This window comes from Podarcis liolepis (genome assembly GCF_965112155.1).
Source record: "Podarcis liolepis genome assembly, chromosome: 4".
Lineage (NCBI taxonomy): Eukaryota > Metazoa > Chordata > Lepidosauria > Squamata > Lacertidae > Podarcis > Podarcis liolepis.
Genome location: NC_139558.1, coordinates 28,436,289 through 28,459,511, shown reverse-complemented (window position 1 = coordinate 28,459,511; position 23,223 = coordinate 28,436,289). Strand labels below are relative to the sequence as shown.

Sequence of the window (23,223 nt, the reverse complement as noted above, 5' to 3'; positions counted from 1 at the left end):
GTATAACAACATAGCGTTTTCCCAACAGAGAAACGTTAACACTTTCTTTTATTATGGCATTATAGGGACGGGGGAAGAAATTCAGTTAGCATTTAAAGGCTAACATGGAATTTGTGCTTCTATAAAGAATACATGAAGCAAAACATCCTTCAAAACTTGCACTTCTCTGAATTCTGCAATCCAGTTCTCCAGACAAGTAAATGTGCACAAAAATGCATGTACTAGGTGGGCACAGAGTACATATAAGTGAAAATAACATACAAGAATGCATTGCATTAGGCAAAACTACGTACTATATTGATATTTCTTGTTCAGGAAGAACACCTGAACAAGGCTTTTGAAATGAAGAGGCCATTAAAGTAACATAGTGTAAGTCATGCCTCACCAAGCTGGTGCCCTCAGGATGTTTTGTACTACAACTCCCATCAGTGCCAACCAGCATAGCTGTGCTGGCTGAGGCTGATGGGACTTATAGTCCAAAAATAATCCTGGTCGGCAGAGGCTGGTTTAAGTCCTAGGCAAAGCGACCTATTTAATTCACCTGTGGAAATGCCTGTGTGAAACACGACAATAAACCATGATCAGGGAGACAGTGGTTGTCCTCTCAGGCTCCACCGTGTTACAGCTTTGGACGCATTATTCTCCTCAGCCAACCTATGAATCTCGACACCTTGGTATAAATCCCATATTTCCCCTCCCTTGCACACCCTTCCCCCCAGCTGATTACACCAGTCACAAAATAAGTGTCCCAGTATTGAGTGACATGTGGGCCTCCGCTGTCTCCCTGACATGCATCTTGGGCTACGGTATGGTAACCAGCACAGAACATATTTTCAGTGATCGGGAAATTGCTGGACAGCTTGCAGATATGCCTCTCCACATAGGGGACATCAATTTTTTTGAGCGTGGCGGATACTCGGCCTCTTTCGTGGAGGCGGCCAAAGCCACTGATCATACCCTTTCCTGCTCTCATCAGAACTTGATTTGCAAAGTCGGCAGTGGGAAGGCACGCAGGGATCACGTTTTCGGAAAACTGGATAGGGGTCTTCAGCTGAATGAGGGCTATATCGTAATCATAGGTTGCCAAAACAAATTTTTGATGTACGTATATCTTCTCCACTGTATGAACAGTCCCTGTTCTTGCGCTCACCGTTGTGTTCACTTCCCCTGTGTGAGAACAACACAGTATAATTATTATGTGATATAAATATGAGGTGCATTGGTATTCAAAATGGGTGGTGTTGTTATTAATCTCCCCCCATTAGAATATACCGGTAATAAAAACAACAACATTTGTACTCCACAACATTTGATCCAGAATAAATAAAAAAACTTCCTGATCTCTTCCCAACTCATCCAGTCCTTGCTCATAAAACTATGTCTTTCCACCTTCTCAGAACCCCAACTTCTGGATGTATAATGATAATATTTTTGACACCTATTATTTGACACCTGATAATACATTTAACCAAATTAACAAATAGATTTTTAAAAAATTCAATGGAAGAAAAAATGAAGAACAGAGAAGGGGGATGAAAACGGCAATATTTTCTAAGATTCTGTGGCAGCTGCCTGAGGTAAGCAAGGGTTGTGCACACCTCCTGAATCGCCAAAAAGGTAAGGAAGTCCCACCAGGTATCTTCAAGATGATCTGCATTTTTTCTAAGGCTGCGTACACACTATACACTTCCTGCTAAATATTTGAAGGACATTTGAAGCGCATTCTTTCATTCAAAGAATTCTGGGAACTGTAGTAGTCTGCTACTGGGAATATTTCTGGGACCAGTCTTCCCACTACGCATAGCGAGGGCAGCTTATTTCGGGAGTCACAAAAAGGTTGGAAACCAATGGCAATTTGTTATTGTTGCATTTTTTCTGCCAGGAAAGGGAGGAAGTACTTGTGGGATTTGCTCTCTCAGGTGACAGAATAATTTGTCCAGCTTGGGTTTTATGTGTGTGTGCGCCATTTGCTGCTCTGCCTCAGACAGGCTGGCCCTAGACGTTCCATGACTGGGACTTGCGCTTTCTGTGGGTAGGTGCTCATCCTCCCTGCCCCTGCCCCCGCCCCCGCCAGTGTATTTTCTCAATTACCGCTGATATTCCAAAGCTGCAAGTTGCCCCACAGGCAAAAACACCTTCTTTTGAGCACCACAGTTCATACCCAATTCATTCACACCCACCTGCCTACTTCTGATTTCTTTTTTTAAAAATAAATCAGTAAGAGTTTATGAACAGAGAATGGAGGAGATGCCATCTTGCCCTTTGCCTCAGGCAGTAACACACACACACACACACACTACCACAGCTCACAGCCAAAGGCTTATTTACAAAACATGAATTTACAAAACATGAATGTTGGTGAGATATTGAGCAAGATATTAAAAACTATTAGTGATTACCTCCGTGTACCTCACCTACCAATTTGTTTTGTGTTTTGTTTTACAATTTAGCGTCTTTGAATAGGTGACAAAAATCGAAAATACCCACCAACAACAACTTTCAGCGTTTTTGTCTGATTTATACAATGAGCCGCGGTAAGCACATACATTGGGCTCAAAATGGTGCCTCCACAAAACCCTTCTCCTGCATCATCTATCAGAAGTGCCTGAAAAAAGAAGCAGGTACAAAAATCAGGATTGCATGAGTAAGTAGCTTTTTTTTCTGAGGGAGAAATGACACCATAGGATGTATTGAGTCTTCTTTCTAGAACACGTGTAAGAATCAAAATAAGGCAGAGCCAAATGGGGGGGGGGGGACCAAATAAGGACATTCAAAGACAGGGAAGAAAATAAAAGAACAGATTTACAAAAGCAACTTTTAAGTGCCTGAGTGACGTGGTGCATTTCTGTCAGGGGTTTAATGGGAAGCAGGGCCGTCTCTACCATTAGGCAGAGTGAGGCAGCTTTCTCAGGCAGCAGGGGAAAGCTGTGAGGGCCATACAGCCTGGCCTGAGCCCCATAAGCTAGCCTGCTGCCTGCAGGCATAGTGAAGGACTCTGCCCCATCAACTAAGGCTGAAGTAAGAGTTTATGAACAGAGAATGGAGGAGATGCCATCTTGCCCTTTGCCTCAGGCAGCAAAATGCCTTGATGGGAAGAGCCATAGGCGCCGACTCCATGGGGCTTGAGGGGGCCCGAGCCCCCTCAAAAATTCGTTTGGGGGGGCTCCGCCCCCCCAATAATCTCCGGCGCCCCTCCAGCAGAGCGCCATCGCCGCCCCTCCCCCAGCCCAAAATGCACAGGGTCGGGCTGCATGCCTCCTGCCCTCCCTCCCGAGCAAAAGCTCCACCCAATTTCCTTCGGAGCTGATTAATAGGCGCAGCACGCTCTCCCCTATTCGGTCACGAGGAGGCGGTGCCACTTTATTTGCATATTCATGAGCTTATTTATTATTCATGAGCTTTCCCAGGCCCCCCCCCCCAATATTTTTTATAAGTCCGCGTCCCTGGGAAGAGCCCAGGGTTGGTTAAGGAATTGCCAAACTCCAATTCCAAAAGAGATTCATTTGTCTAATTCAGTCAGGATGGAACATGAGCTGGATAGTCTCCTTCAGAATCTGAAGTCCTGTGGGAAACCTGATGAGGCTGAAGGTTCCAGGCCCATAGCCCTGACTCTCTTCTTGTAAAAGCTATTTATTGCCTTTTTAAAAAAAAAGTTTAAAAACAGGTAATCTAGCCAACCACAGCCTGGAGTGGGGATCCTTGCTGTTCCCCACTTTAATACAATATGGGAGCAGTTAAAAATGACAGAATCAGTGTCCATCGTTAAATATGGATAATAAATGAGTATATAATATTTATACAAGATACATGACAGAGTAACTTACCTGCCAAGGACACTGGCCCAGTTTACAATCCTCTCCGTTAACTATTCTGACACCACGGTCCTCGTCAGGATCTTCTTCGGTCCCATACAATGGCTCTTCAGCTTCAGGACCAGGGCTTGGGAAAATCTGTGTGTCATTATAATCCAACTCTTCTAAATAACTTGCTTCTCTCTTTGCCACCTTCTTTTTCTGAATCCGACCACATGGATATGGAACTGCAAAAACAGCATTTTAAATTAGGCAACACAACCAAGCCAACTTGTGCCAATGAAACTGTTATGTACTGAAGTTCTTACCCTAGGCCAGCAGGGGGATACTGTAGATAGTTATGCAAATAAGGGATCGAAAGTGACATTCAGTGATTGGATAGTTTTAGAAAATGGCAACAGTTACATTGTACTGGAGCTCTATATAAGCAGGCTCACTGAACCCTTCAGTTCAGTTCTGTTCTGGCCTGTGAATAAACAAGAGCTGTTTGAGGAATCGCTGCGTCGTCTGATATGTTCACCCACAACTTAACAGAAACAAAAAGTCAGTCTTTTAAAATATGCCTTTTCCTACGGAGGGCTGAAATATTCTTTTTATTATTATATTTATTTATGCCCTGCCTTTTCCCCTGAAGATACTCAAGACGGCTTACAGATAAAAATAAGAAGCACTAAAACCATAGAAAAAATAATTAAAAATTAGAATCTATAGAATTAAATCTCCCTCCCTCCCTCTCTCTCTCTCTCACACACACATCTATTTAAATTTTACAAAAAAAAAACAAAAAAAAAAGCACGGCACAAGCCCCCTCATTAAAAGCAGCCAGTTTCCAAAGGCTGTTGGAACAAGAATGCTTTCACCTGTTTCACAAGGAGGGAGCCAGTCCAGCTTCTCTAGGGAAGGAATTCCAAAGTTTGGGAGCAGCCACAGAAAAGGCCCTGTCCCACATCCTTACCAAGCATACCTGTGAGGGTGGCGGGAGCTAGAGAAGCGCCTCTCCCAAAGATCTCAAAGCCCAAGCAGGTTTGTATAAGTCCTTCGGACAGCTTTGACCCAAGCTGTTTAGGGCTTTCTTAGCCATAACTAACACTTTGAATTCTGCCCAGAAACAGCTTGGTAGCCAGTGGAGCTGTTTGAAGAAGAGAGTCATATGCTCCATATAACCAGCCCTGGGTCAAGAAACTGGCTCCTGGATGTGGCTTGGATCCAGGAAGATGAAAGGTAGACAAAGTAGGAAAGAAGGGAAGTCAGAAGACAAAGACCCATTGAACTCAATGGAGCATTATTTTTGAATAAACATTCGTAAGAGTGCCTTACGAACCTATGATTACTTAATTTTCCTGTGACCAACTATCTTTTCATTGCACCTTTCAAATATGATGAAATTTTAAAAAGCACAGAGGAAAGACCTAGGTCACCTTAAAATGAAAATATCAGCTAAAGGACCTTCAGATCTAATGGTCAAATGAAATTCTTTTTGATTAAAAAAATTCTCTTTCTCAGACCCTTAAACCACATCAGAATCTGTGCACTCACAGTTAGAAACAAACTATATATCAATAATAAAGGATGCAGAACATAAAGTGTAGATAGAAGTATTTTGTGGTTTTATATTCTGATTTTATCCTGTGAACAGCCCTTAGACCTGCGGGTATAGGGCGGTATATAAATAAAATAAAATAAAATTGAAATAAATAAATAAATGCGGAACATCACAGAGGTTTAGATATGAAATTAGGGTTTAACTTTAAAATGCATCTTTCATGGCTTAAAGTAACTAATCCTTAAAAAAAAACAAAACACTGATATTGCTGGGTGAGGGAAAAACGAGGGGGGGAAATAGTACCTCCAGTGTCTCTCTTAATTTTTTTTTATTTTTATTTTTTGGTACTGTACTATGATTTATTTTAAGGTAGAAGTCAAAAGAACAAATTCTATGGGTGCTTCTGAACGGCTATTTATTGTGATATGGGTGCTCTTCGTGCATGCAGGATTTTAATTTTGCAGTAGCCAGAAAACGTTGTCAGCATCAATATGTCAGCCCATGTCCCTCTTCCTCTTCTTTAACTTATTTTGTGAATAGGAGACACAACAACTTTAGATTGCTGAAGACTCCTGGAAATTTATGGATTTATTTCAGAACATGAAGAGAAAAAATGGAGATAAGAAAGTTTTGAAAGGGACTTCAGAAATACAGACCAGGAATGTAAAAATCAGGCAGCAAAGTTTCTTAAAGAAAAAGTTTTTTATTTGGATTTTTGTCCGACAAAAAGCAAATAGGGTGCATTCAGGAAAATGAAGAATGCCCACCCCTCCTTGGGGGTAGCTAACTCATATACCTTCTTGCAAAGCATAGTTCAGCCCCTTGGCATCCCTTTAGCCAATGATTGACAATTTCCTATGGTCATTGATGCATATTCATTAAAGCTCAACCAATGAATAAAGTGGTGTGTCCTTTTCGGTTCCAAGTTGCCTATTCCACTAGGTGGCGCTACTGGCTTATAATCTACTTAACCTCTGTACTACTTCCAGGAAGTACCCCTGACCACATGCTTCCTAGAAATGTGCCGAAGCGAGTCGTGTGGTTTAGCACCTTCTCACTTAAGAGTTCTATCTGGACCCTGGCGGTTACCAAACATCCTGCTACTTGCCTTTGTCAGGGGTCGTTTCTCAGAAATGGCTTAACCTCAGGTGCAAGCTACCCTAACCGCATCCTTGCAAGCTAGCTGCCTCTACAGAAGGTGCAAAGTGGTAAACAGGAGAAAGAGAAATAGTCTTTAGCTTGCTAAAATGACTTTATGCTTTTAGCTTCTAGTTTGCTCTCAAAATGGTGTCAGAGGTTCTTAAATGGCTTTAGAGGTCCTTAGCCTGGCTCTCCATTGGTCATCCTGACCTTCACCCCTCCATTCCCCCCTTTCCATCACGAAAATGCTGACCGGCACGGTTCTCCATTTTCGCTTGATGGACCTATAGGTACAATATCATAGAGAGCCAGGAAATGTACACTCCTGTGGATACACTGGCCTTCCTCTATGACCCTGTCAAGTCTTCAAATATGGTGCTGGGGAACCACGTAGGTGGTATTCAGAATCTTGACCTCGCACGCATACCCAGCACTCTTGGGTTCAGGCTCTTGGCCACAGCCGTGGTCATGTTCAGGAAGGTGTTCTCCTTCCACCCGGTGGCCATCTGAGAGGTGAGAACCATCAGGAGGCAGGGTATGATCCACATCCTGATTCGAGGGATGTTCGGTGCCCCAGAACAAAGAACTGTACCACCAACACAGAAATACCACAAAAAGGGTACTACCACAGGCCAAAGGGATGGTGGCCCACGAAGGCCAGGTCATGTGGGCCTCTAACTCCTGGCCCTACTGAGGCGTGAACAGCGTCTACACACAAAACATTCCCACTCTACACAGGGAAAAGTGGCCTTCTGGGACTGATACACTGTTAGGCCTCGGGAGCTATAGGGATGACAATAGACTCTGTAAAGTTCAAAGGCTGGTCCTACTGGGTGGAGGTCACCTACGTGGTCTCTGACCAGGGCCTATGGAGGCTGAAGCCTGGGGTGGCAACCCTTATGCAGCCACAAGAATACCCTACCACATTCAAGGGTATTATGTGTGGAGTTACCAGGCCCAGTAGTTCAGGCAGTATTCTGGGATTTTTTTGGGAGGCTCGAGCCACCACGACAACCACAGGTGGGGCTGCAGGATTTACTGGCACTTGTTCAGCAATTTCAATGCGCACCTGGTTCAGGCTCCCTCCCCTGCAATATTTGCATTAAGATAGGCTCCGTCCCATGCAACACCTGGATTAAGATTAGGACCTGGTCTACCAGATGGGGTTGGTACAGTGCTCTACCCCCTGAGTGACAGTTGGTTACCCCCCCACAACAGCAAGAGCGGTCCAGAACTCGATAGATTTCGACCGTCTCTGCAACTTCCCGTAGGAGCAGTACCCATGTGCGCTGGACAGTGGTGTGGAAGAGAAGCCACAGTGGGGTAGTGGGATGTTTCAATACGGCAACCTCATCAAAGCCCTGTTCCCAATAACCAATGAGAACGCCGTTTCTTACCACTGGCAAGACGAACCAGTCGTAGCAGAGGTCCGCAGGCCAATAGGGTCGGTATGGCTCGGTGGGGTCAGGGCAATAGGACATAGAGCAAATCAATACAGAACATAATAGAGAAAAGGGGAAAGTCCTTGTGAAAGTCCTTGTGATGATCAGTCGCAGGATCTCGTTGCCCGTGGCCCCAACGCACTCCCGGTGGCGTCGGACGCAGGGGTGATGATCAGACGCGTGTGATGCACCCAGGGAATCACGTCGGCTACTCTCACCGCAGTTGGGATGGAGAGGAGGACGGTATACGGGCCTCGCCACTTTAGGGATGAGGGGGTTGCGCTTCCACGTTGTCACCCGGCTGGAACTGGTGGACCGGCTCAGCGAGACTGCACGGTGTAGGCTCGAGGTAGTACCTGGAAAGGGAAGCAAACACACACGGGGACAGGAATTGCACTTGTTCCTGAGTGATGTGATCTCCCACCCGCCCCAAACTGGCGGGGATGTCTCGGACGAAAGGGGTTGGTCTGCCATACAAAAGTTCAAAGGGTGATAGTCTCAGTCTCTTGGTTGGAGCGCTCCGAATCCGAAACAAGGCAATGGGCAGGACATCTATCCAGTGTAGTCCCGACTCCTGGGTCAGCTTGGCCAAGTGGGTCTTCAAGGTGCGATTCATACGCTCAGGTTTTCCCGAACTCTGGGGTCTGTAGGCTGCGTGTAGCCTTCAGTTTATCTGCAGCGCCTTGCACACTTCTTGCACAACTTCATCAATGAAGACAGGGCCATTGTCACTGCCAATACTTCTGGGGAGGCCACTGTCCAACCCGTCAGGGTGCAGACAAACACAAGCAGGTATTTGATGCCCCTAACTGGAGGTAGTTCAGTGAAGTCCACAATCAGGCTTTCCATAGGGGTAAAGCCCACGTGTTGAACGCCCGGTGGAGGGAGGTGGCCTTGCCTAGGGTTGCTCTTGGCGCACAGGACACACTTTTGGGAGATAGCAGCAATTAGTTGGGATAGGTTGGGGATGTAGAGTATTCTCCCAAGGTGTGCTTTAGCAGCTGGGCTTCCTATGTGAGTAGACTCGTGGTAGTTCTTTACAATCACGCTGGCTAGATGCTGGGGCACAAAAACACGGTTGTCTGGTAGATGGAACCATCCCTCCTGGAGTGTTGCTCCTTCCTGGCGTGCCCACTGTTGTTCCTCCGGTGTGTAGTGTGGTTCCACATCGTCTGGAGTGAGTTGTGGGATGAGGGCTGCGTTGAGTGCTGGTGGAGGTTTCAAAGCTGCTTCACGAGCTGCGTTGTCTGCCTTCCGGTTGCCCCTAGTGACCATGTCCCGGCCTCTCCGATGGCCTTTGCAGTGCATCACGGCAATCTCTTCGGGGCCCCATACTGCTTCCAGTAACATCTCAACTTCTGGACGTTAGCCTTGCATCTAGTTGCCAATTGCAGGGCAATGCCTTTTGCTGTTGGACTTCGCCTCAGAGCACAAACAACTCTTGGAGACTTTGGCTTTCTTAGAACTCTTGGAACGGCTTGCCTGGCTTGCACCCCCACTTCTGGGTGCTCTGCTGCCTGAGGAACAACTTGTAACTGCCTTCCTGTTCCCAGTTCTCAGCCTCTCTCCAGCCCACAGTCCATCACACAGATTTATTGAAGCGTAGAAACAGATTCCCAAAACAGCCTCAGCCCCCTCTGGGCTTGGTACTTTTTCTGGGCATCCTCTAGCCCCCTCTGGGCTTTCTGGGCGTCCTACAGCCCAGCCCCCTCTGGTCTGGCTGCCACTGTGGCCTGACATGCTGTCTTCAGTTCCTGCCATGCGACCCAGGGCTTCCTCCCTTGGAATACTGGCAGCAGCCAAGAATCAAGGCTGGCCCTCAAAATGGCTAGGACCCTTTGGTCTCTCTAGACCATCAGGCACGTCTGTTTCACAAGTTTCCACTGCGCCTGCAGACTTCTCAATGGGTTGGGCAAAGCCTGTTTCAGCCTCCTTATATTCCATAAGGGTGAGAACCGAATGGGGCACATTCACATGCATCTCCTGGCCAAACATGAACTTGCCTGCTTCTTCCACTAGTGTGACGGTGGCAGTGACAGCCCGCAGACAGGGTGGCCAGCCTTTCGCTGTGGAATCTAATTGCTTGATAGTCTCAAAGGCTTCTTGTTGGGCCGGTCCCCACTCAAAGGGGTCTCTTTCCCTTCCTCTGGTACTCTCATTTAGAGGTTTTGCTAAAATACTGAGGCCTTGGATCAGGATTCTGCAAAAGCCTGCTGCTCCACAACTTTAAGCTTGTCTTTTAGGGATATCACAATCTCTGCCTTTTATTGCAGTGACTTTTTGACAATTTCTAGATGGTCAGTATGTTCAGCAAGTTGTCTGGATAAATTAGCTAAATCTTCATCCCTTTTTTTTGCATTTTGTAAAGTGAGCTGGTTGTGAGAATCTTTCACTGATTTCAACTCATTCACAAAACTTTGTTCTTTGTTTTTCTTTTAATTTTAGTAACTTGTTCAATTTCTCCTTTACAGAGATATGTTCATCGACCTGGGATTTAAGATGGTCTGTTCCTCCTTACATTCTATTTCTGTTTCTTGCAATTTTTAGCTGATTTACTTATTTGTTCTTTTAAGCAATTTAATTTGTGAGTCACACTCCATGAGTTTGTTGTTGTAAGTAACATCACAAGTATTGATTGCAGAATGAAGATCTTTAACTGTTTGGCTAGTCTCTTTGATTTGCCTAACAAATTCTTCATTCTCTTTTGTTTTACTAGCGTTTTCAATTTTTTTTTTTCTCAGCCAGTTCTGATTTTATTGCATTTAACTGCTCAGAAAGTTCTGAAAGCTTTCTGCCTCCACTGTTCACACCTTTTGTTTGTACATCTTTCAGTAATTTCCCTGTCTTACATTTCATACTCTTTGCACTTGATCTGCCATTTCAGAATATTAATCTTCTCAGAATACACATTTATATTTGAAATAATAGCAGAAATTTCTTTGTCTTTCTCAGCTAAAACCTCTCTGAGGTTGTCAAATTCTCTTCCATGCCTCTGGAGGTCTTGAATTAGTTGAGACCTCTCTTCTAAATGACTTGTGTTTAATCTATTAAGTCCTTCATTTGTCTGCTCAAGATCCTGTTACATTAATTCTATAGCAGCATCCTGTTTCATGGTCTTTTCTCGAAAGTTTATTTATTTTTTCCTCTGTTAATGCAGTAATAACTGCTTACTGTTCTGTACACTCTTCTCCATAAACACTGCACTTCTTCTGGACATCTTCCCTCTCCAAAACCTGACATGAGGGAGTGACTTTGCAATGTTCAGTCCTGCATTTCTTCAACCGGGGGGGGGGGGGTTCTCTATTACCACATTCAGCCAGTAGTCTATATAGGGAATCTGGTCAGGATGTCCCCCCTGGTCTATGCCATAGTCTCCACTGAATCCTTTCTTGAAGTTGTTTAACATACATTGAAGGGGGATTACTGGACCTTTCAAGCCTTTCGAGCCTCCCCCTCCCATTTTCAGTATGGCCCTGTACAGCGTCCCCACACCAAACACTCACACATTCATTTCGCTACGACCCCGGGGTAACACACATACATGCACAAAATGCCTCTCTCGCCAGACGTTGTACCATACACTAACCACCCTGTGCCCCCCCTTTCTCTCCTTCCTAATACCAAAGCGTGTGTGGTTGTCAGGGGTCAACCCTTCTCCTTAATGCCACTATCCACGCTGGAGATTTGATCAGGATCTCCCTTCTCCTTAATTAAAAGGAGGATTTACTATGTCCTCAGGGCTTGTTGCCATGTACTCACCCCAGCCGGCTGTTCTCTGCCCTGTCCTCCCAACCTCGGGTCTTCAAATCCGTTGTCCTCTGTCCCAGGATACAGCAAGAGGGTCAAGTTGCCTTCTGTCTCCCTCCGAAGAAAAGGTTCGGTGTGCACCTGGAAGCCAGGAAGTCCGTTGGCCCTTTGCTGTCACTGCCCAGAGGGCAAGGGAGCTGCCTCCTGGTCTCTGAGGACACTTAAAGTCCTTCTGATCCGAGTCACTTTTGGCACCAGAAATGAAAGGGACTTCAGAAATACAGACCAGGAATGTAAAAATCAGGCAGCAAAGTTTCTTAAAGAAAAAGTTTTTTATTTGGATTTTTGTCCGACAAAAAGCAAATAGGGTGCATTCAGGAAAATGAAGAATGCCCACCCCTCCTTGGGGGTAGCTAACTCATATACCTTCTTGCAAAGCATAGTTCAGCCCCTTGGCATCCCTTTAGCCAATGATTGACAATTTCCTATGGTCATTGATGCATATTCATTAAAGCTCAACCAATGAATAAAGTGGTGTGTCCTTTTCGGTTCCAAGTTGCCTATTCCACTAGGTGGCGCTACTGGCTTATAATCTACTTAACCTCTGTACTACTTCCAGGAAGTACCCCTGACCACATGCTTCCTAGAAATGTGCCGAAGCGAGTCGTGTGGTTTAGCACCTTCTCACTTAAGAGTTCTATCTGGACCCTGGCGGTTACCAAACATCCTGCTACTTGCCTTTGTCAGGGGTCGTTTCTCAGAAATGGCTTAACCTCAGGTGCAAGCTACCCTAACCGCATCCTTGCAAGCTAGCTGCCTCTACAGAAGGTGCAAAGTGGTAAACAGGAGAAAGAGAAATAGTCTTTAGCTTGCTAAAATGACTTTATGCTTTTAGCTTCTAGTTTGCTCTCAAAATGGTGTCAGAGGTTCTTAAATGGCTTTAGAGGTCCTTAGCCTGGCTCTCCATTGGTCATCCTGACCTTCACCCCTCCAGTTTGAGAATATCCTTGTAAAAGGGGAAAAGCAAACTCGAAATTAAACTGTTGGTAGCATTAAAACAGACAATGCATGCAAAAATGCACCCAAAAAATAAGAATATATAATTATAACAAGTTGCATCAACCAAACAAATGGCTTCATACCTGTAGGAATGCAGGATTGTCCATTGTTTTCCAGAATATATCCATTGGCACAAAAGCATTCAATATTGTTTTCTACAAGCCTGCAGAACTGCTTACAGCCACCATTTTGCAATTTGCAGGATCTTTGTATGACTGTATAAAAGACAAATACATGAGTGCTGAAGAATAAATTAACACACATTTTTCAGGCAATGGTTAAAATGTTACTTAGAGCCAGAGCCATTTTCCTCTAGGTTGTAAATTTTTCAAGGCATTTTTTTTTTTGCACTGGGTAATTCCTTTGTGTTCTCTACTGTTTAAGCTAAAGCTCTACCAATGGACAAATGGGGCAATTGTTGAGGGTCACTGAAAAGCCAACTGCTTTTCAGGAAAATTGGTTTGTCGTCTAGCCATTTCATGACCGCAAGCATGAGCATAACGTCCTCCAAGACGTAGCAGCAATTTTTGAAACTGTGTGCTTTGCTCCAGTGGGAGAAACAAAACAGGAAGCCTCGTTTATGTTTGAACCAGAAATCATGGTTTGTTGTTCCCTAACAAGCCACGATCAGCAAGCCAACAAAAGAACAACAAATCGTGGGTCAGGACTGGCTAGCTATCGTGGTTTGCTAGGGAGAAAGAAACCACAAACCCTGGAGGAACGGAGTAGGAACAATTTGGCAGGAATTGCTCATTCACAATAAAACACAATAAGCCAGATAGTCAGGCTACCATTATGTGCAAACGCAACCATTGTGTGGATACCATAAATGCATAGGGACATAAGAATCAAATCTCCTGGATCAGACCAGCATCTTATTCTCAGTGGTCAACAAGATGGCCATGAGAAGCATTCTTAAATACTTATCTAATACATATGGGAATCCTGTTTTGCTCAAGTTACATTTAAAGAGGAACGTTTTCTTCAACCCTGCAGTCAGATGCATAAGCTCTCCCCTTCCTTAGGATCTCACCGTAGCGAACATTTAAAAGGATCAGGGAACTGAAATGATAGGTGATGTCTGCCTCTAGTTCCCAGCCGGTGCCGTACAGCATATTATTTATGTGGGGGGGGGGGAGCAAAGGTAAATGTAAAGGGACCCCTGACCATTAGGTCCAGTCGTGGCTGACTCTGGGGTTGCAGCGCTCATCTCGCTTTATTGGCCGAGGGAGCCGGTGTACAGCTTCCGGGTCATGTGGCCAGCATGACTAAGCCGCTTCTGGCGAACCAGAGCAGCGCACAGAAACGCCATTTCCCTTCCCACCGGAGCGGTACCTATTTATCTACTTGCACTTTGACATGCTTTTGAACTGTTAGGTTGGCAGGAGCAGGGACCGAGCAACGGGAGCTCACCCTGTCGCGGGGATTTGAACCGCTGACCTTCTGATCGGCAAGCCCTAGGCTCTGTGGTTTAGACCACAGCGCCACCCGTGTCCTTGTGTAAACCAAGGTACCACTGTACTATTATCTCATGTTTTGCTGTTTTTTATTGTTGTGGTTTGGTTTTAAATATGTTATTCTACACTGCCTGTTTTGCAGAAAGGGCCCTCCCTCTTTCTATTTTGTGCCTGGATGTTAATATTCCATGTGCAATAAGGCACACTCTGTGTGGCAGTGATGCCAGAGAGAATCCATATAACACGACCTTCTGATCAGCAAGTCCTAGGCTCTGTGGTTTAACCCACAGCACCACCCGCATTCCTAGGTGGGGGGAGAGTCCCCTAAACCAATAAATTAATAAATGGTAAGATTTTGGGATATGAAAGGAGAAATACAAGCTGCAGAGGAAATCCTGGCCTAGTCTATGCAAAAGGACCTGGCCAAGCATGGGCTGTTACAAAACAATGCAGAGCCACTGAGGACCATTGGCAATGCAAGAGAACTGTCAGGGGTACCAACATGAATAAAATATTGTGGGGGCCCGGGTAAGCCTTGCCCCACATAATCTATCACATGACGCAGTGCACACACAGCATTTGAATGGGAATGTCCATCAACTTTGTGAGGCTCAAGTCCCCACGAACGCCAGGAGTTGGCTCCTAAGTTTTCGGTGTGAAGAGAGACAGGTTGCCAGGGTAACTGGATGTAATGAGACAGGAAGAGTTTAGGGGCCTTTCACAAAGCTTGGAATAGCTGAAAAATGCAGGATGATTTAGGCTGGCTGGCTGGGAGAGATGCCTTGGACTCAAATACTGTACTGTTGTGAGGGACAAGTCCCTCTTGAGATCTGTAGTCCCTCCATCTAAATTCAGGTGTAAATATGTGAATAAATCCTATTTCTTAAAGCTACAACAGCCTCTGCCATGTCTTCAGTTCTCCAAAGGAACACAGACCCTGGTTGAGGACAAAGACCACAGTTCGGCAGGGATTGGGGTGGCCTGTTAAAAATGGGATCTGTGTTTCACAAAGAGAAGGCCTGGGAGCAACGTGCACCTGAAGTAGAAAATGGAGGGAGGAAGACCAACAACCTTCGAGCCGGAAGGAAAACTAGCAGAGAGAGAGAAATGGTATTGGCAGTTCCCACATTCATAACAACATATTTAGAAATGCTGTTCCGTATCGTCTCAGCCTAGGATGCTTCTATGGAGCTGTATGGAGCCCACCCTCAGAGAACGTGGTGAAATAAACCAACAAAAAAGAGAGTCACTGCTATTTTGCAACTGAAACACAACTTACCAGTATCACAGTTCGGCCCATCATAGCCATCCAAACATGTGCAGGTATATTTATTAATGCCATCTTTGCACGTTCCACGGTCATGGCAAGGGTTTGAAGCACACTGATCCCCATCTAGCATTTGGGGGGGAAAATTTGTGTAATATAATTTCTTGTTATCCAAGGTATTAATGTGTTAAGAATGAAAATATGAGGTTACCCGGTGTCACTTTTTATACTGGTTCCCCAAAGTTCATCTAGTCCAACTACCTGTCAACATAGGGCTTCTACCACTATGATGTCCCTGATAGGTGGCCAGTCAGCCTCAGCTTTGAAACCTCTTACAAAGGAGAGTCCACCAGCTTCTAAGGTGGTCTGCTCCACTGTTGCTACAGCTCCTGTGCCTAAATCCTGGACATTATATTGAGGTAAGTTCCACTGAAATTAATAGAACTTGCTATGGACTGGGGTCTTATAATCACACTTGTTGTCGATGTGTGGGGCATATAGATTAAGAGCTAAGGGTTCTGCTTTCATTCCTATTGCAAAATGCTGATCATAAGTTCTTGAAACAGCTGCTCACAGCTCTAAGAGTTGCTGCCATCCTTTGAAAATAGGAAGCCACCTTTGCAAACGTGGATTGCAATCCCTTGTTTGCTTTGGCTCTCTCAGTCTCACCCCTACCAAAATGTAAAACTCTTCCACCAGCAGGCTTTGCTTCTGTTGTTTCAAATATATATATGTTGAAGGCACCAATCAGTCAATATGTGGCATAGGGTCTTCCTTTATCAGTTTTATGCAGCCATGGGAGAGTGGAAACACACAATTTAGCATCTCTGAACATGTTTTCTACTAAGATACAGGCTGGGGAGCATTAAAACATGGAGCTACAGTTCCTTTGTCACAATCAAAGTAGTTCACATTAACCTGGAACAACTAAAAACTGTCCTAGCTAAGAAGTGTAATTGAATCTGAAACAACAACAACAACAACAATGTATATCCTACATTAGTCATACTGTGAGTAGACTCACAGAAGTCAAGCAACTCAAATCTACTTGGATTATTGCCTTAGTTGGATATAACCCAATGAATCAACTAATTTATTTCTTATCTAATACATATCAACAGCATTTTAAAGAAATACTTGGTTGGAAAAAAATATGGATCTCTTACCTACATACACATTCCAGAACTCCTCCTAATAAGAAAACAGCAGATTTTATTTACAACAATATAGCAGTTCTTCCAACAGCAGCAGCAGCAACAGCAGCAGCTCTTCCCATAATCTGGTCATGTTAGCGCTCCAATGCCTTACTTCACTCTAGCTGTGACCGCTGTCCCAAAGCACAGGTGTACCTGTTACTTTGCATCCTTACTCACCTCAATGAGATAGTCTTCAAACAGACTCAGCAGAACCCATCAAGAAATGCAGACCCACTTGTTAATTTTCAGACCACATATTCATTGGGCAGCAGTGCTGCTTTTGTGATCCACCTTAGGTCAGACTGTAACCCAACTGAGGACCAGTATAGACAGGCCAACAGTATAGACAGAGTCTGCCAATTAAGGACATCTTTCAGTCCTTTGCCAATTTCTGCTACAGCCTGCCACCTAGCATAATGGAACTGCTTAAGCCACCTGAACTGACCTAGCAAACAGTACTAACGTTGTGTTGTAATGTAACCCACCTTGGGACCTTAGGTGGGAGGGCGGGTAGATTAAGAAGAATACTATGTCAAGTATCAACAAGAGCTGTGCATATATTCACAACTTCAAACAGATCTGGGAGTATTTGCAAAAAATATTTGCATTTGGTTTAATTGCATTTAAATTAATGTACATTTAATTAATGTGTTAATTAATTAATGTATTAATTAAAGTATTAAATTAATGTACAATTAATATTTAATTGTATTTAATTTAATTGGTTTAATTTTAGTATTTAGTAATGGCAATTGACTGCCATTATTAATACTAAAAGAAAAGAAGCATTAGCTGACTGAGAGACAATCTTGTACTACCTGGACTAAGGCAACTTGAGGGAGGATTGCTATTTCACAGTTCCCCCTTTATCACTTGCAGATTCCCCTCTTTCCTACCTGTGGAATTCCTTTATTACCTTTACTCTTGTCTTTCTGGCTTGTTGAGCAGATGGCCATAATTTATGATAGGTAAGGGTGAAACAGACCACTCATGAAAGAGTCTGAGAATTATAAGGGGGTGGAATTAAATAAATGGCTTCTGGCCATTAAGTGCATTGAACAAAATATTTGAGTTTATTATGAAGTGTGAGAGGAGCATAAAGTATTAGAGGGGAAGAAGAGAAATGCAATGTAAAGGTGTTGATTGATGCTTTTCTTTTATTTCTCTTTTGATAAACAGAAACCCTTTCTTCCAACACTATGATTCTATGATTCTCCTTTCATAGTAGAATTGGCACGTAAATAAACAAGGAGATGATGTGTTGCAAGCAAGTAGGTAGCTGCTGTATTGTTAATTTTGTTTCATCACTGCAATGTTTGTAACACTCTAATATTTCTAATAAGTATGCCACATCAGTGTTAAGTTCCTGTTTTTCTTAACTTACCATAGCGTCTATGCCTTAAGTGTCCTTAATACCTTGTTACCTACACTGTTAACATTCTTAATATTTCTAATGATTTTAATGACTTATGTTTTTGGTCTTGACTGTTCTATATCTTATGAAGAACCACTGTATCTCAGCTGTTTTGTACAGTAATAAAAATAATAGAAATATGTTAATAAGATATTAATAAAGGAATCAGCTGCTGCACACATATATGTAAGCATGGGAAAAGTATCATTTAAGATGCAATATAAAAACAGGGCCAACCACACACTACTGAGTGCACCTTCACAACAGAGTTGTCAGAGTGGTATTATTCAATAGACAGTCTTGACCCTTCCTGCTTGTCCACTCCCTTTTTCATTATTATTATCCACAATTTCCCCCTCCTCTGCTTTGTCTAGGACAGGGATGGGGAGCCTGCAGAATGATGTCAATGGACTACAATTCCCATCATCTCTTACCCTTGACATTGCTGGCTGGGACTAATGGGAGTTGGATTCCAACAACGTCTGTACAGTCCCAGATTCCCCATTCCTGGCTTAGGGAGAGAGATATGGAGAGATATGGCTGGGTTCCAGTTTGTTCTCCAGCTGGAAGAAGCATGCGGTGTAGTGGTTAAGAGCGGTAGTCTCGTAATCTGGGGAACCGGGTTCGCGTCTCCGCTCCTCCGCATGCAGCTGCTGGGTGACCTTGGGCCAGTCACACTTCTTTGAAGTCTCTCAGCCCCACTCACCTCACAGAGTGTTTGTTGTGGGGGAGGAAGGGAAAGGAGAATGTTAGCCGCTTTGAGACTCCTTAAAGGGAGTGAAAGGTGGGATATCAAATCCAAATCCAATCCAATAGTAAGGGGGAAATAGTAGCACATGGAGAGAACGCTAGGGTATTGCAGGAGTAAAGGTAAAGGTAAAGGAACCCCTGACCATTAGGTTCAGTCGCAGATGACTCTGGGGTTGCGGCATTCATCTCACTTTACTGGCCGAGGGAGCCAGCATACAGCTTCCGGGTCATGTGGCCAGCATGACTAAGCTGCTTCTGGCGAACCAGAGCAGCACACGGAAACGCCGTGTACCTTCCCGCTGGAGCAGTACCTATTTATCTACTTGCACTTTGACATGCTTTCGAACTGCTAGGTTGGCAGGAGCAGGGACCGAGCAACAGGAGCTCACCCCGTCGCAGGGATTCAAACCGCCGACCTTCTGGTTGGCAAGTCCTAGGCTCTGTGGTTTAACCCACAGCGCCACCCGCGTCCCTATTTGCAGGAGTAGGAAGCTGTAAATGCAGCTGACAGTTCCACTGTGAAGGCACGGCTGGTAGAACATAGCTGTCGACCCTGTTTTGATCTTGCTCCAGAGGACAGAAAGAGGCAGTCATATGAAGGCAAAGCATACACACTGGCCAGCTTTCTCCTTACAGTTTTCTCTTGGTTTTCAAAGGCTTCTCTGGCTTCTTCCTTGGAGCACCTCTCTTCCATGCACTCCCTTTCAATGTTTCCCTGCCTAAACTCCTCAAAAGGAGAATTGGCACGCTTTGCTCGTTCCAAAAAATTGTTTGCCTTTTCATCCTGTAGAAACACTAAAGAAAACAACAACAACAAAAAACAACCACCAACTCATGTCTTGTATGCATATTTCAAAACACATTACGGAAAACTGTTTTGCATTTATAGATAAATGTTGCACATGGTTTCACATCTCTGCTTGTGATAGAAAGCACACCACGGTTCTTTCTCTGTCTCTTTCCGTCTCATGTGCATGTTGTATGAGGCAGCATCCACAGGGCAAGTGATTCAGTTCTTAGGCTAGACCGCCTGGCTCATATGTTTGCCTATGGAGTGAAGATAAGCCACCCAGTGCTTGTGGTGGCTGCTGCTCCCTAGAGGAGGTTCACTTACTTCGCTTCCAGCCTTCTCATATTTCACTTGGGGGGAGGGAGGAGAAAGCCACTCCCATTTTGCAGCTGAAAACAGCAAGCTCATCCCCCCCACAGCACACCCACTGCATTTCAAGTGGCATTCGCACATTGTTGTACACACCAGAGTGGGAGGAGGGAATGTATTCACTTGATGCACACTACCTGTTGGGTTTTTGCACCCCTTGCAACCTGCTCCCCATCTGTGCATGTGCTGTAATCCTTGCATGAGCAATGGCTGTCTCAAATCCACACACCTCAGCTTAGCTGTGAAAGTGGCTTAAGTTTTCCTTTTGAATTGAAACTGGTTTGAAGGAAAACACATCAAACAGCAGGACTGCTCAAGAACCTACAGGATAACTCTGCATGGCAGGTAACTCCATGTGTGCATGGATCCAAAAGGGAGGTGGTGTGGGTGTACTGGAACCAGAGGAAACAGCAATGTGTACACAGCTTTAGTTGCTCCCACAGCAGTAAAGTCCCTCTGAAACCTCTCACAATCATTGGATGCTTTCTTTCCATACAGCATGGGGTGAAGAAACAGGTGGCATAATAGCCTGTAGTTGCAGGGTGGGTGGCTAACACAGGCATCAGGAGACTTCCCTGGTCTATGTCTCAGGAATTCTCAAAATTCCTACTTAGACCACCATACTGGATTTTACTACATGCCACGAAGATGTGGAAGTAAAACCCATTATTCTGGGATTGCCACTCTGCACATCTTGTAAGCAGTCACTTTCTGCAGGCATCACCTTGTTGCTTTCAAAATTGCACACACTCCATCTTTTTGTCATTTGCTCCTTTCAGGGTCTGTAGTCTGTTGATGCTCTGTTGACTCTCTCTCACCAACTCCCTGGGCTCTGCATCTAAAGCCTGATGGCCAAACACAAAGCTCTGGCCTTATCTTTGGTTCTTCCTCTTTCTCCCCCCTCCTCAAATCATTGCAGAAATCTACCGATTCATCTGCAAAATCTCAGCTAAAACCTCAGCTGCATGCTCTGGTCATCTCCCACCTTGACTGTTCCAGCTGTTTTCTCTGGCTTACACCTTTCATACCTCGTTCCTCTCAACTCTATCCCTCAATTTCTACTGCCCAAATTATTCACTTCTCCGATCACCCTGAAAATTCCTCCTCTAAAGTTTTCAATTGCATGGAGGAGGAGGCAGGTAGGTGAGGAAAAGCTTATTTTGCCTCCACATCTGCTGTTATGCTAATAATTATCAGCCACCTGCCCCAGCATTTAAGTTGCACATCAAGTGCAAAGGTGCTTTTAACATCATGTTGCTTGGTCCCCTAAACTGGTGGCCATCACTACATCGTGTGTGGCAGTAAATTCCATAATTTTAACTACCTGTGGTGTGAATAAATACTACCTTTTGCCTGACCTATTCCCTGCCAACCATTGAGGACTCCTGAGAAGAGGTTTATGAAGACCCAAAATGGGGCGGTATCACTTTTTCACTATATGCTATTGTTTCTGTGCCACTAGTCCCATCCCATATTGGCCACTTCAGTTCCCATTGTAGCCAAAGCACATGAAGAAATACAGATCATCATTCGTCTGAGCTGATTGCATGTGATGTACAGTACATTATAATCTTAATCAACTGTACTGAACAGTGGGTTACAGTTAAATTAACATGGCTTGCTTCCATGCCCAACCAAGTGTTTACTAACAGGGTGTTAACATTCATAAAGCCTATATTGCTTTTGCTGATGACATAAAAATGAATTTAAAACACCAAAGCCAGCTACTTGTTTAAAAATATCATTCCAGATTGCCAGTGGGGTCTTGTTATATTGTATGTGAAGTTTTTATGAAGTTATGCAGTTCATAGCAACATTGGTGTGTTTGAGAGAACAAGCATATTAAATTTATTGCCACAACTTCATTGATCTGTGAAATGTTATGATTCCCCCCTCCCCAACTAAAACTAGGTGCATTTCTTCATTTCACAGAAACATTACTTCCACTATCATTCTCACCGTTTCTTGTTTATTAACTCCTTCTGTGTCACACTTTTTATTTTTCTGGGGGCAATATTAGATATATGTTTCTGCCTTCCTCATCCGAAACATTTATTTGCTATATGAAGGGCTCTTTCCCTTGCCATGTATATCATTTTCTCTCCCACCACCCTGTAGCTGAAAGAGAATGTATTTTTACCATCTCACAGACAGAACTACATTCCAGGGTGCTTTCCCACACCATTTAAATCACATTGAAAGCAACACCCCCCAAAAAAGATTTTTGGGAACTGTAGTTCCTCAATGCATTGTAGCTCTGTGATGGGTAATCTATAGTTTCCAGGATTATTTGGGGGGAGGGGAGTGCTTTAAATGTATGGTGCATATGCAGCCTAGAAATTAATTCCCACACCATACACAGGCAAACAAGATGCATTATACTGTATAATATACTGAGACCCTTTTGGTGGAGAAGACTTCTCCTGATTTGTGACCCTTACTTTCTTCCTGCACACAAAGGAAAAATAATAATTCTTATTCGAAATAAATGAAAGCAATTGCAAGGAGAGACAGAGAAATGATTTAAGGCTCTCTTACCATTTCTTTCTGCCTTCAGGAAACTTGACAGAGAAGTGAGAATCAGAATGAGGAACAGCTGGCTAGCCATGGTGCCTATCCGTGGAAAAACAACACACTGCTCTACTGCAGGGGCTAGTCGTGAATAAGGTTCAAACAGCACACTTCCTGTTGCTGGGCTGCACCTCTTATCACACATAACAAACGGGGTTGTGTTTGGATGAGGATTATCCAAATTATTGTGCTGAATGATAAGACATCCTGGTCTTTTCCAAGTAAGGTCATAAGAGGCAGAGTAAAGGCAAAGTGGTGCCTTGGATGCTTCAAAAAGCAACTTCCCTTGCTTTTCTCCTCAGATATTTAGGCACAGAGGAAGTGTGTCTGTAAGTCAAAAGCTGATTACATTTACGGAAATAAGCCCTCTGTTCACAAGAAAATTCAAAACAAACCCATTTGGGCAATTTGTTCCGAATGAAGTCTCTTCTCCGCCCCCTCCCCTTCCCAAAAACATTTTGTCATGGGTGTCCCTTTTGCAGTATCTGAACAAGAAAGTAAGAGAGAAGAAGTGAAATGCATATATCAGGGGTGAAGGTGCCTAAAAATGAATTACGTTAGTGAAAATAATATTCAAACATACTTGCAAAAATGCGCACCTTAGGTCAAAACTGCACACAAAAGCATGGTTACTAGGAGGTATTTGCACTAAAATGCTGAATAATT

The 23,223-nt window shown here is 44.1% G+C and overlaps 1 protein-coding gene across 1 annotated transcript; it reads right to left on the bottom strand.

Moving 5' to 3' along the window:
• Window positions 1-30: 30 nt before the first annotated feature.
• On the bottom strand, window positions 31-22,974 carry F10 (coagulation factor X). Its single transcript, XM_083501251.1, has 8 exons — window positions 22,525-22,974; window positions 19,462-19,622; window positions 16,634-16,658; window positions 15,480-15,593; window positions 12,827-12,958; window positions 3,825-4,039; window positions 2,488-2,605; window positions 31-1,167 (listed from the first exon to the last, which is right to left on the bottom strand). The coding sequence occupies exons 1-8, from the start codon at window positions 22,700-22,702 to the stop codon at window positions 620-622; spliced, it is 1,491 nt and encodes a 496-aa protein (XP_083357377.1). The 5' UTR covers window positions 22,703-22,974; the 3' UTR covers window positions 31-619.
• Window positions 22,975-23,223: the final 249 nt, after the last annotated feature.

What these genes read in the sequence shown, in the direction of transcription:
- F10 (XM_083501251.1), bottom strand. Translation starts at nt 22,702, where the DNA reads ATGTGTGATAAGAGGTGCAGCCCAGCAACAGGAAGTGTGCTGTTTGAA. An exon ending in TGGGCCGAACTGTGATACTG is followed by an intron (nt 12,959 to 15,479) that starts GTAAGTTGTGTT and finishes TCTTTTATACAG; the next exon opens with TCATACAAAGATCCTGCAAA. An exon ending in AACGCTGAAAGTTGTTGTTG is followed by an intron (nt 1,168 to 2,487) that starts GTGGGTATTTTC and finishes GTTCTCACACAG; the next exon opens with GGGAAGTGAACACAACGGTG.